This window comes from Protopterus annectens, chromosome 14.part0 (genome assembly GCF_019279795.1).
Source record: "Protopterus annectens isolate FY-2018-M chromosome 14.part0, PAN1.0, whole genome shotgun sequence".
Taxonomy (NCBI): domain Eukaryota; kingdom Metazoa; phylum Chordata; order Ceratodontiformes; family Protopteridae; genus Protopterus; species Protopterus annectens.
In genome coordinates, this window is record NC_056748.1 from 698080191 (window position 1) to 698093497 (window position 13307).

The window sequence follows — 13307 nt, forward strand, 5'->3', positions numbered from 1 at the left end:
TGAGATCTGTCAGAAAGGTAGCTGCTGAACCAGGTAATGGTGTTTTGTGAGAGGTTAAGATTGGAAAGGTGGTGAAGAAGATGGGTATGAGAGACTGCATCAAAAGCCTTGGAGAGGTCAAGGAGGACTGTGGATACAAGTTCTCCAGAGTCACGGGCATGGTTTACAATGTCTAGAAAAGAGAGAAGAGCTGTTATTGTGCTATGGCCAGGACAGAACCCATGTTGTGTTGGGGTGAGGAGTTTGTTACATGTAATGAATGGCATGAGCTGCAGGTGGATGCATTTCTCAACAATTTTTGAAATAGGGGAGAGAATTGCTATTGGTCGGAAGTTGGAGATATTATTATTTTTGCCTCCTTTATGGAGGGGTAGGATAAAGGCTGCACGCCACAATTTGGGGACATAAGTTTCTTGTATGGATCTGTTGATGAGTAAGCTAATGGGGATGGCGATGCTGTCTGCTGCAATTCTTAAAAAGAGTGAGGAGATATTGTCAGGGGGATTGGAGCAAGGCTTAAGCTTAGAGAGAAGTTTTTTTATATATGAAGTGGGGATGGGTTTGAGTTGGAATATGGGAGGTGAGTTTGGGATGGAAGGTTGGGCATAGGGTTTGATTTGGGGGGAGGTGTTGTTTGGGAATGTTTTAGTGAGTTCTGCTATAGAGTTAGTAAAGAATGAGTTGAAGAGAGTAGCTATTTCTGGGTCAGACTTAGTAGTGTCAGGGCAAGGGCCAATACTGATATTATATGCATAAAAATAGCAAGTACAAACTATGTAGTTACGATACTCAAGCTTCTTGAAAGCCAAAAGGCTGTTATAACAAACTATGAAACTATGGAATGGGAATGATTTAAGAACAAGTAGAGCCATGGAATGCATTATTTCAACCAAGAAATTGTGAAATACAGTAAGAAGAAGACAACAGGAAAACAGGGTTCCATTACAAGACAGGAGTAGGGGGCGTTTATTCTGCATATTGCTACATCTTCCAGACAGACCATATGGGACTCTTAAGATCTTGTCACTTCTGTTTCATTAAATAATCACAATTTAACAGGGAATTACAAGAATACATAAATTATCAACAATAACAACATAAAATAGGCTTTGGCTGAAGATAGTTTCAGTTAGCAGTGTGTACTTTACTGAAATCTTAAAAGAAACTTATCTCAACGAAAATATCTTTGCATGGCATGCCCATTTTCTGATTGGGATAAAATAAATGCCAGAGGATGTTTTCTAATTTTAAATTGTTTCCAGTTTTTACACAGAGACGGCTCTATGAAAGCTGGAAAAATGAACTGAAACTCAGAAATGTGTTACTGAAAAGGAGAACAAACAACAAGCTCTGGTGGTATCCCTTCCACTTTAAGGTTGAGGTAAGGACATGGTTTAGGTAATACTAGACAAGGAACTGAAAAGAAAGGTTTAGATACACTAAAAGAGCTGAATAACTGTGTCTACATAAAGAGCAAGGCCAATCCTAAGAGGTGTTACTAGAGGTGCACAGTTCCTGTGACAGGATGATATATTAATGAGTTTCAACAAAGACAATCGTCCCTGATGCTTCTTGATGCACTACTGGCCCTTAAGATGCTGGAAGTACTTGTGCGAGTATGCAGGACAAAAGGATAGCTCTGGCTCCATATCTGGATCAGACTTTTCGACTCTGTGAAATTTGTTCTAAAGCATATTATTGGTGAGAAATCAGAGAGTAAGGATTTCTTACGGAGAAGCTATCTTGTGACACACATATCTACCCCCTGCATTAGGAAAAAAAAGAGAGGACAATGTGGTAACTAAAATCTACGTACTATTACATGTTTCACTTTGCAAGATCAGTAACGTCCAAGGCAGCAAACTTAGAAACAGTGAAAAAATATCACATGTGGTTCCTGTTGTTCTACAGTGGTGTAATAAACATGACAAGGTGAGTGGATGGTTTGCCTCTTGTGCTGATGATTTTAACTGTGGCTCAAAAGACTACACTTGCGACTCCCCACTTATTTATTTTCAGAATGCTTCAGAGTTGAGAATATTTTGACTGCAGACTGTTTTCAGTCCATTTCAGTTTGCATGCTGGAGATTACTGTGGTCTAACTCTTAGTGTTTTGATCTTGTATGCTTTGTGCCCAACAAAATATGCAGGAGTGTTTGTGCTTACTGACAAGTACGCAAGTAGTACACAATGAGAAGGAAAGCAGCAAAAGGGGTCAGCTTCAGTCAGTTAACACACACAGAATTAAGGCTATGAATTGCTAATGAACATCATCTTGTAGTCCCAAGAACACTTCTTTCAAATGTCCTAAATTTTGCTGAATGGCCAGATTTTTGCCTTATGTGTTTGATCATACCCCATAAAAGTTGTGGTTTTCAGTTAACCATCGAGAATTGCAGTCACTATAAGAGACATTTTTGCGCCATACTTTTACATCTTTCAGAAAATGCATGCTAATGCAAAATCTGCTACTGTAGCAGCATTCTAAGCTCATAACAGCAATACTTAAAATCTGTCCCCGATGTCGGCCCTTTGTTGCCCATAATTTTTGACTTTATTCAGAATTGTCAGAATTCTTGAGTAAAGTATGCCCTCAAGTATCATTCGTCTACTAAGCAACAATGAAGTCAATTACACTGAAGTTCTCCTGGGACACCTCTATAAAGAATAATTTTAGGTGTAGTGGATTATCTGGCTAGCAAATACTGAGCAGGAGGTTATAGCAAGTCTACTAGTTCATACCTCCAGCTGAAATTTTATCCCACTTTTTCACCACCACCTCTCAAGAAATACCCTCAGCCGTAAGTCTTTCAACCATCACTGGGCAACATGTCATCAATTCTCTCTCGACAAGGCCAAAAACAATTAATTTATGGGTGCTAAAAAAAATCCCAAGATGCCTCCTAAACAGCAGGAAACATGACCAATCAGGCCAACTAGAATCATTACTTAACCATAGACTCCAGACAGGCTTTGTGCTGAATGAATGGAGGACTCCAACAGTTATATGTCTGCACAAGGGCAGGCCATCCATGCACCCAGGAACTACCGACCCATAAGTCTGACTCATATGTAAAGTCACAGACGTGAGAAATAATGACATTAGAAACCTTCAGACACTGGACCCAATCCAGTTTGGTTTTGTCAAGGGCAGGTAATGCCTGCTCAACATTATGGACTTCTTTGAGGGGGTCACCAAAGCAATAGACAAGAGCAAAAGGGTTCATAAGGCCTACCATGACCTGGCCAAGATGTTCAACACAATACTCTACTCAGGCATTGTAAAGAAGCTCCCAAGATTAGGTATAAACCTCTAAATCACAGCTGGATAGCCAGCTGGCTCACAGATAGGGGAGTCTACCTCTAGAAAAAGTCCAGTCACTAGTTGAGTCCCTCAGGTCTTAGTGCTGGAGCTACTCCTTTTTGGCATCTACTTCTTTGAAGTTAAGACTAATAATAACAGCCTCTATCTGACCAAGTTTGCAGATGACTGCATGCTAGGCACAGTCATAGAATTCCCCAAAGACACAAATACTCTCCAAAAAGGCCGGACACAAAGTAAAAGCTGCTGCCAGAGCCATGGCCTAAAACTCAATGCCAACAAATGCATAATAGTAATCTCTGGTAAGACAGCCACCCCAGGAATTTATAACAACGATAACACATCCTTTAGAGTGGACCCCATGGTCAGGAATTTGGGAAAGCATGTGGACAGTGACTTGCCTTTGACCATCATGCGCCTTCTGTATTATATGTCATCTAAGTCCAAAGATGTCACTGTTCGGTTGTACACGATCCTCATTAAACCAGTCATTGAGTACACTGTCCCCTTCTGTATGTACTCACCAAGCATATGCAACAAATGAGGCTCCACAAAGCTCCTCACAAAAAGAACACATGGTGTAGAAAACATGTCCTATGTGGAGAACCTCAAAGCTCTATCCCTAGAATTGGTCTCCTATAGACTGAGAGGCAATCTATGCCTGGCCGATAAAGCATCCTCTGATACAGCTCTTATGGACATACTGCCACTTGCAAAGAAAACAAAGAGCATCAACAATACCCGATCCAGGGATCTAAACCTTGTCTGTAACATAAATATGGCATGTTGGAGAGATACGCATGTGTCTCAGAGATTACCCCTTCTCTGGAACAGACTTCCCCATTGATATGAAACAGAGTTTTTCAGGCACATCTTCAAGCATAACTTGGACCAGTGGACAGGGAATCAGAGAGTTACCCATGGCCTGGCACCTATGTATCCATTAGAAAGCATAAGTGTAAATGCGTGACTACTCATGCCAAAGTTATATGCCCAAGTTTGTACTACTTCTCATAAAAATCCTGTGCAAATGGGAAGCATGGCTAGGTTTAAAAAGGCCCTTTAGGGTCACTAGTCTATAATCACCTAAGAACCTTCTTTCTTTCTTTTGGCTTTTCCCAGTTAGGGGTCACCACAGCGGAACTCCGGTCCGCTAATGATTGGCAATGGATTTTTACGGTGCCGAGTTGCCAGCCCGATGCCCAACCTTCAAAGAAGGCACATCCATTCATGCACGCACCTGCCTGCATGTCTTTAACGTCACTCGACCACGGGAAGGACATGCAGACTCCACACAGAAGGCGCTCCAGTCTAGAATTGAACGGGAGAACCCCTTGCTGTGAGGTGACAACACTAACCGCTGCACCATTGTGGACCTATGAAGTAAAATAGTGTTGTAAACAACTAGATAGGCTCAAAAGGTATGGTGTCCAGTTCTGGAGACTGTATAAGTTAAAGACCACTAACAGTGACAACACCCTAGAAAAACTGGCAAAGGGCACTTCTATTAGCTGCAGAAAAAAAGTGGATTAGAAGACTGCATCCTGTGGAAGGATCAGTATCAAATAGGCAGTCACCTGAGGTTGGAAGACAGAAAACTGAAGAATACCATTAGCATATACTTAAAGGACGTTATTAATTTTTTCACATGACAGTGACAGAACTAGAGTAAGGGTCTGGAACAAAATGGGTATGACAAAAATGACAAAGGGCTAAAGAATGCAAGCAGCAGATGACAATACGACAACCTTGTGAGGTACAAAACAGGAACCACTGGTGCTGCAGGATTTGAAGATGTAACAGCAGTAAAGACAAGTGGGGTCTGTGTCAAGGATTATATTCTCATCTGTTACAAGTTTAAATTTATTTAAACAATACCAATGAATGTCTCACATGCTGATACTCAAAATTACCATTGCTTTATTTCCTAGCTCAGCTGTACTTAGCTGTTCCAAAACAAAGAATGCAGCCATTATTTTACTACCAAGAAGTTCTTAACTGCTACTACTGTTTCATCAGTTTAGCTCTCTGGAAAGCTTTTCAACGATCTAAATGCAATCTGCCTCACTGTGCGTGAAGTACATGAAACAAAGTGCAATGTTGACTTTAGAAAGGTACTCTCAGTCTGCTGTATACCTCGGGTTTTTCTGGTGTAGTAACACATTTTACAATATATGCATGTAGACAGAACCTGAGAAGATAAATGAATCCCCATTATACAGTGGAAAAAAAACAAATCTACAATTAATATGCTAATGTGTCAATTAACTTAATTATTCCAGACAGAAACACAACCAATCTACCAAAGTCATTAATCTCAGCCAAATATAAAATATGACTATATAACCTCTAATATTCTAAGCATACATGTACTCAGCACTGTGTAACTGAAACCAAAGTAAATCTGAATGTAATCGCATAATGAGATGTCCCTGCCATATAAAGAAAAACTTGAGGAAAACTAAATGGTAATTTCAATAAGAGTTTTTAAAAAGTCAATGAAATAGTCAAACCTTTGTTCAGTTAGACACTACATGCTACAATCTGCCCCTTCAAATTAAATGTGAAATCATTCTGTTAACACTGCCACCCAGCTTGCAGGATCCAACTGTGTAACTTCAATCATGATCAATACACTTGTAGATAATATTAATGGCATCTAGGATAAGCTAGCCTAAATTTTCATCCATCAGTCTGATCATTCAGATGTCCTAAATGGTGGGATTCCCCATTTACAGAAGTAAAAACTTTACAACCACCACCATGATTTATTCCCTGGCAAAAGTAGGGAGCTACTGTCTTGCAAAAACTGGTATAGTGGATTTTTTTCTATGCCTATAATATCCTTGCTTCTCACAAATTCATTGGTAAATACTCGGCTAACTGTCTGTGCAGGCCATTGTAAGCCTAACCAGTTATCACATCAGGTGCTTAAAGTTAACCTGTCCCATAAGATACAAGATCTATATTACTCTACTCATAATTACTAGATCAAAACGTAGATATCTGGAGAAGAACCATGTGTTAGGATAAAGCAATTAGTAGTTGTCTCTGTCCATTAGTAGCACTGGGTGAATCTTGGGGTAAATTTTCTACTTCGCATCCATTAATCCAATTTACGCTTGAATACAGATATACGTGTCCCTCCAAACCGTTCTGTTAATGTTGCAGAAAAGGTTTAGGTCCCTGGATCAAGATACCATTTGATTTACAGATGCGAAGCATGTCCATCAATTATCAGAGGATGTCTTGTATGTTAGACACAGGTCATCTTTTAGCACTCTATAAACAAGACTGAATATATAACATAGGGCTTTCAGCTGGTCCATGTAGGGCACATTGTTTAGGCTTTGTCTCCTTTTTGTAAGATATTTCTGGCTAACTAGGTTTGCCCAGGAGTTATGTCTCAAGTTCAAAGCAAAATGCAGTGCAAGCTATGTTTGTCTGTGTGTGTTCTACAACTCACACTTCCAGTTTGCTTCCTGCAGAACTGTTCTGCCCTTGGACCACTTAATTCTGGGAACCTGTTCAACAGGCTTCTGCCACAAAATCACTCTGTTTAGTAATCTTGCAGCCTTCCCTCCAATATGAATTCCCACTACCTCCCCTTCTCAGGGCAGCTCTTACTGCCACCAAATAACATTCACACATAAGTCATTGAAAACAGTCAGGGCCCCAGCCCTCCATGCCATGGAGTGACCTTAAGGATAAGCTAACCGATTACAAGCTTCACTACAGGACTCTTCCAAAAATTGCTAGTTTACCTCTTACCATATTATAAATTTAAAATGAGCAATTTTGCACAAAAATACTGGTTTCATTCAGTCGGCACAGTTTATGCAGTGGTCTGAATATCAGTAACAGAAATCACAAGAGAATATTGTCACATTTAACACCTTAACTTGCACAAAGTGAATCATCCATTGAATTTCGATGCCCACTTTATCAAATTTAATTTTGTTAATAAATAGAGACTATCATTGCAAGCAATAGGCATAAGGCAATAACCAGTCATGGACAGGACTCTAACTACTCGCAGAACACACAACTCACATGAACGCACAGCTGGGGCAATCTACATATCATTAATCCATGTAGTGACTGGAGATGTATGATGAAAAACAGGATTCCAGTGAAAACTCACGTGAACAGAAAGAAAACACACAAAATCTAGTCAGAAGGTACTCCAGCCAAGAACAGACTCTTCCCATCTAACTTTCCTCACCTATCTCTCAGTCTTGTCTTAACTTAGAATCTTAATGCCATTATCTCTAATGAGCACTGAGAAAAAATGCTTACTATTACCTCCTGATTAATTGAGTCCTTAACACTTTTTTCTACCATTGCCATACCTTCTTTTCCTTTCATCCATACAAATATTGTTTCTATCCCTTAACATCCTCAGCAAATTCCCTTTTTATTTTAATTTCCTAACTTTTTTTTTTTACTCTTTCAAATATTCTTTTTACTTCTCCACCATCCTTATATGTTACATATGGCTTCCTTTTACAGCTGACAGCATCGGACAGCTCGCTACACCTCCAAGACAATTGCCTTTTCATTCATTTGCATTTTCTCCTAACACAACTCTGCTTCCCTGCAATCCAACATTTCTGTTGTAAAATCACTTCCTTTAACAAAGAACTACACTAAGTCAGCATCGCAATTGTCAATTTTAAAACCTCAACATCTCCTCTCCTTCAATCAGGATCACAAAAAAATATGCTCTTCATCCCTGATGGTTCCGTCAATCTGTACATATAAAAATATGCTCTCTCTAAGGTTGCTGCCAGTGCCAGTCCAGATAAGTTTTACACACTAAGATGCATCTTCTAGTTTAACCCACAAGTGAATCTGAGTGCCAGTCCAGATAAGTCTTTACACACTAAGATGCATCTTCTAGTTTAACCCACAAGTGAATCCGAATCCCATATTAAATCACATTTTCCCCTGGCTCAACTACTGACCCTTTCTTTTAATTTAGCATATGGCAATCCATAACTCTGTGAGTACCTTACTGCTGCCCTCTCTTATGGCCTATTCTTAACATGCAGATGGGTTCCCCTTTTTTCTTATTGCGGTGCCCTTCAATCAGCCAGCTGTGCCCTTCAATCAGCCATCAGTTTCAACCCTCAAAAAAAAAGACTTTCTCTCTCCAATCCCTCTCATACAGCTTGTAATCAAGTATTAACATATCCCAATCTCTACATCACTCTGCAACAACTAAGCTCTTCTCTTCCAGCACCATTGATAATGCATTTGTTTGTATCCATGTCCAACAAGATTTCAGATCTGATCTTGCAGTTTTTTTTTTTTTAGGAGTATACTAAATGGACTTAAAGATGTGGGTTACTCCATACCTTTTCTAAAACTAAATGCACATTTGAGGGGTGGAGGTGGGGCATACGTATACCCAACAATTTATTTCTAAAATACAGGCGTCGATGTTCGTTTATATGGACATGTCAATTTAACCATCGGAGTACAAGTAGGTTGGTTTGTACTTGCAGCACAAACTCTAACAAGAACCTATTGGTAGATCCCATGCTATCCGTCTGCTATTACAAGGCTAGCCAAGAACCAGAGGTCAGAATCAAACCATCTGCTTTGTATCCGTGAGGTAGTAGACCTTAACCACTATGCCAGCCTCTCCATATACAAGCTCATCTCTTCCTGACAAATATGACATATGCGTATTATCTTTTTAAATTCTCTCAAGTCGCAAGCATGCTGCAAACGTATCTAGAATCGACACTGAACTACCTACTTTACTGCAGTTATCTGAACAGATGTTCAACTTTTTAATTAAGGTTATTCCAATATTGTCTCTGCTACTATTTATTTCAATAGTTGCAGTTATAATACAAAGCAGGACATGCACTACACTTTAAATAATTTGTTCTGTGATTTGCAGCAAATTTGTACTCATTGCTAACAGGTTGAGGGTAAGTAGAGGGGAGAGCGGACACTGCTTGTACACAAGTTCTGAAAAATCTAAGGTGATATTTCAGCGGGTATATCACAGTGCCGGTCTCATCACCTCCTCTCCCCTTCGTGGTTATACGCAGTCTCACCTCCCGCCTGACGTTTAACAGCGAATAGTAATCATCATTATCCACTTCTTCCTCCCCTAAGGCCGCAGCCATTTTCACGACCTTTCACCCAAACCGCTTCCCTGTATGCACTGGCGCTTTAGCATTATCAACATTTGAGAACGCGAGGCGTGAAACGAGTTACTTCGCCATCATCTGGCGCGGAGGACTTAAAAAAATAAACAAATAACCGTGAGTGAGGTGATGCAACTTTGATAGGTGTTTGTTGGAAATAAAGTTATTCTCCCTTTTTTCGGGTATGGGATTTAACTAGGCAGACTTTGCGTACTTGTTTAAGTATGCTTTTTGTTTGTTTTTCTGAGCTCTTCTAAACATAAGCATCAGAAATAAATTTATATATTTTACACCTGCCTTTAGGGCAGTCAAATATAGTCTATCAACACATAATTCGGGGTGAAGCGAAATCACTCGTACTGGTTGTTGTGTGCATAGGGCTAATACAAATAATACAGGAGCAAGAAGAATTTCAGTTTTATATGAAATTGCGTCTCTTATTTTCTGGACATGTGATTTAAGAGTAACCTGAAAGACTGGATGGGAAACAGAAAATATATATCCCTGGGATCCCATCTGTGTCTCTGCTGGACAGGGAAAACAGGTGCTGACTTTGTGGGAACATGGGTGAAATTCTTGGCTAGGCTTATAAGGGTCTCCGGGCCAATATCCTAATCATCCTATGAACGCTATTTATAGTAAACTATAACCCTAAAACTTTTAACTGTAAAAACTCTGTCCATAATCCTAATCATACCTTTCAACATCTTAGTACAAGAGTTCTGGACAAATCCCGATAAAATGGGGGGGCAAAGGCCCAGAAATAGGGACACATTTTAACTATTTGCTGTTATAAACTTGGAAAGTTGCTAGAGTAAAAGGGTTTGTTTTAACATACGTTTTCTGAAGTATTTGAAGACTGAAACCCAAATGTATGCCATTATTTAGTGATTTTAGTCCTCAGATCATCCCAGTGATTTGCCAGAAAACCACACATTTTATGAGGAAAAGACCAGGCATAAGAGCCACAAATCTGGATATTCTACGAAAATCTGGACAGTTGGGAGGTATGATCCTAACCATAAAACTGTAACCCTGATACTAATACTAAGTGTCCATCGCTAACCTTAAAAAACTCCAACCCTAAAACAGCATCTCTAACTAAACCTCTAATCCTGACCACAAAATCCCCCCCCCCTTGCCAACCTCGTCCCCTGCAAGTCTGGCAGAGGAAACAGGTCTGGCAAAATGGTTAAGGTCTTTAACTTCAGGTACAAACTACAGGGTTTGATTCTGATCTCTGGTGATTGACTAGGCTTATAATAGTCTGCAGACTGATATCTTAGTACTTACCTACGAACCTAAGAATCAAATAATGGAGTAAAGTGAGCAGGGCTTTTACCTACAATTTACATCTTCCATTTTGCATCAGAAGCAACACACCATTCAAATCCTTGCTTTAACTCATGTTTATGTTACTTCCACACAGCCTGTAGTGATTTGCTAAAAGTACTTATGGCCCAGCCTTTACCTGCTTGAAGCTCAGATTCAATACTCAAAAAAAAAAAAAAAAACAATGTTCATGTAATTTCAAACTTCTTTTATTTATTTATTTTACATTTGTTGATTTGGGAAGCCTGGCTGGGCACAAAGGCTGAAGCTTGGAGAGAAAAGCTACAGTATGTGCAGTGCAAACAAAATCTTTTAAGTTATACAATATCATGAAAGAATAATTAAATTTTACAATGTCGAAATAGATAAGATGGTAACTATACATATAGTAGTAAGGCTTCTTATACTAATAGTCTATACAGACATAGTTAAATAACTGCAGTAGGATAGATGTCACAATACATAGTACTGACTTATTTACAAAGGGTGAATAGCAAAAGGATGATTTAATTATGAGATATAAATGAAATGAGTGGTAAAAGATATGAGAGGCATTGGTAGAAGGTGGGGTGGTTGAAGACAGCGTGATGGTAACAGAGTGGAGAGCAGAGGTATAGTAGAAAAGGAGGAAGAAAGCAGAGATGTTATATTTATCCTGGAGATGTAGAGCTACAGAACCATGATATTGACAGGTGTTTTCGTAGATGTCTTTTGAATGCCTGTTAGTTTTTAAGAAGCTTGTGAGCATGGGGGGTGGCATTCCAGAGGATAGCTACAGAGTTTGGGTATAAGGAGGCTCCTGATGCTTTATGACCTTTAGCGATGGAGAAGAGGTTGTCTTTAAAGCAAAGAGCTTAGGTAGGGTGGTGATGAAGCATGCTTTTTTGTGTTGCATACTTATCAGGATAGTATATTAGAGTATGAGCTAGTAGTAGTGTCTATAGTGGAGGTGTTGTAGGAGTTCAGTCCAGTTTAGTTAAGTGCAGAACATTCATGTGTTCTAAAGGGGTGATTTGCAGCAAAATGAACTATTTTATTGTAGCATTATTCCATCTTTGTTTGTGTGGACATTTGTAGGTTAGTAAAGAGTGAGGAAGCATAGGCTTCAGCTATGGTTTCTCTATATTTTTGTCTGTTAGGTAGGGTTTTGTTATGTACAAGAGGACAAGCTTTGTAATAGCAATTTGGAAGTGTAGGTAACATTTCTAGTTATCATCAGTTATGACTCCCAAGAGTTTGGTGTTATGGACTTGTTCAATTAAGGTGTTGGTGATTTTAACAAGAATTTTGCTTTGGGAGAATGTTTTTGAGGTGAAAATAGTAATTTCGTTTTTTGGAGTAGTTGTGAGTTGTCTGGCCAGGATTCTATGGACATTAAGGATTTATGAGTACTTTCTTCAAGTTTTTGTAGGTTAGAGACTGTGCAGATGAGAGTAGAATCATCTGCATAATGTACAAGAATGGAAGCAGTGTGTAGATCATTTATAAGTATGGCACCTTGTGGCATTCCTGCAGTAATGGATAGAAATGAAACGTATTCTTGTTGCCATTTGACTGCTTGGAATCTATCTATTAAGCATTTGTTAAACCAGGAGAGGGAGGAAGGAAAGAGATCCAAGGAGAGGTGTTTTAGTAATAAGTTATGGTAAGACATTGTGTCTAATGCTTTGGATAGGTCCAGGAATAAGAACAATACTAGGGGGGGGGAGGTTGTTTGAATGGATACAATTTTCTAACATTTTAGATAATGATGACAGGATGGCAATTGGTCTGAAGTTGCAGTAGTCAGAAGAGGATCCTTCTTTATGAAGAGGAATCTTTTATGCCTTCTTCCAAATGGCTGGGAAAGGAGATTCTAGAATGTAATTTTTTATTAGTATAAATACTGGATATGACAGAGCTTCAGTTGCAATTTTTAGGAATTCAGGAGGAAGGCTGTCCGCAGCAGACCTTGTAGTTTTTAGTTTTAGGAAATGGTTTCTTAGGGTGGAGGAAGATTGTCCACAGCAGAGCTTGTTGTTTTTATTTAGGAAATGGTTTCTTATGGTGGAGGAAAGAGCAGGTTTGAGTGAGAAATGAGCCTCTCTGCGGTTTTGTTGGTGGGGGGTTAGTTTGATGCTTTTTTTTGTGGCTTACTTTAAGCCGCAGTGGTGCAGCGGTAGCATTGTCACCTCACAGCAAGAGTTTCTCCCATTTGATTCTCGGCTGAAGCACCTTCTGTGTGTAGTCTGCATGTCTTCCCCGCGGTCGAGTGGCGTTCGAAAGACATGTGTGAATGGGCGTGCCTTCGTTGAAGGTTGGGCATTGGGCTGGCACCTCGGCACCATAAAAATTGACTGCCTATCATTAGCGGACCGGAGTTCCGCTGTGGCGACCCCTAACCGGGAAAAGCCAAAAGAAAAACAACGGCTTATAACTTCTACTTTGGACTGATGGTGAGTCCATTGCTGAATAACCCCTTTACTAGTTCTCACTGAATGTTAGAC

At 39.6% G+C, this 13307-nt stretch overlaps 1 protein-coding gene across 3 annotated transcripts in view; it reads right to left on the reverse strand.

Annotated features, from left to right (window-relative positions):
* Positions 1 to 9512, reverse strand: part of DNAJC11 (DnaJ heat shock protein family (Hsp40) member C11) — a 1614167-nt gene extending 1604655 nt beyond the window's left edge. The window contains exon 1 of one of the 3 annotated variants that reach the window (XM_044056434.1): positions 9397 to 9512. In XM_044056434.1, coding sequence (XP_043912369.1) covers positions 9397 to 9468 — 72 coding nt within the window. In that variant the 5' untranslated portion in view covers positions 9469 to 9512. The remainder of the gene's footprint in view (positions 1 to 9396) is intronic. The other 2 variants (XM_044056436.1, XM_044056435.1) reach the window with 2 other exon arrangements.
* Between the last annotated feature and the right edge of the window lie 3795 nt (positions 9513 to 13307).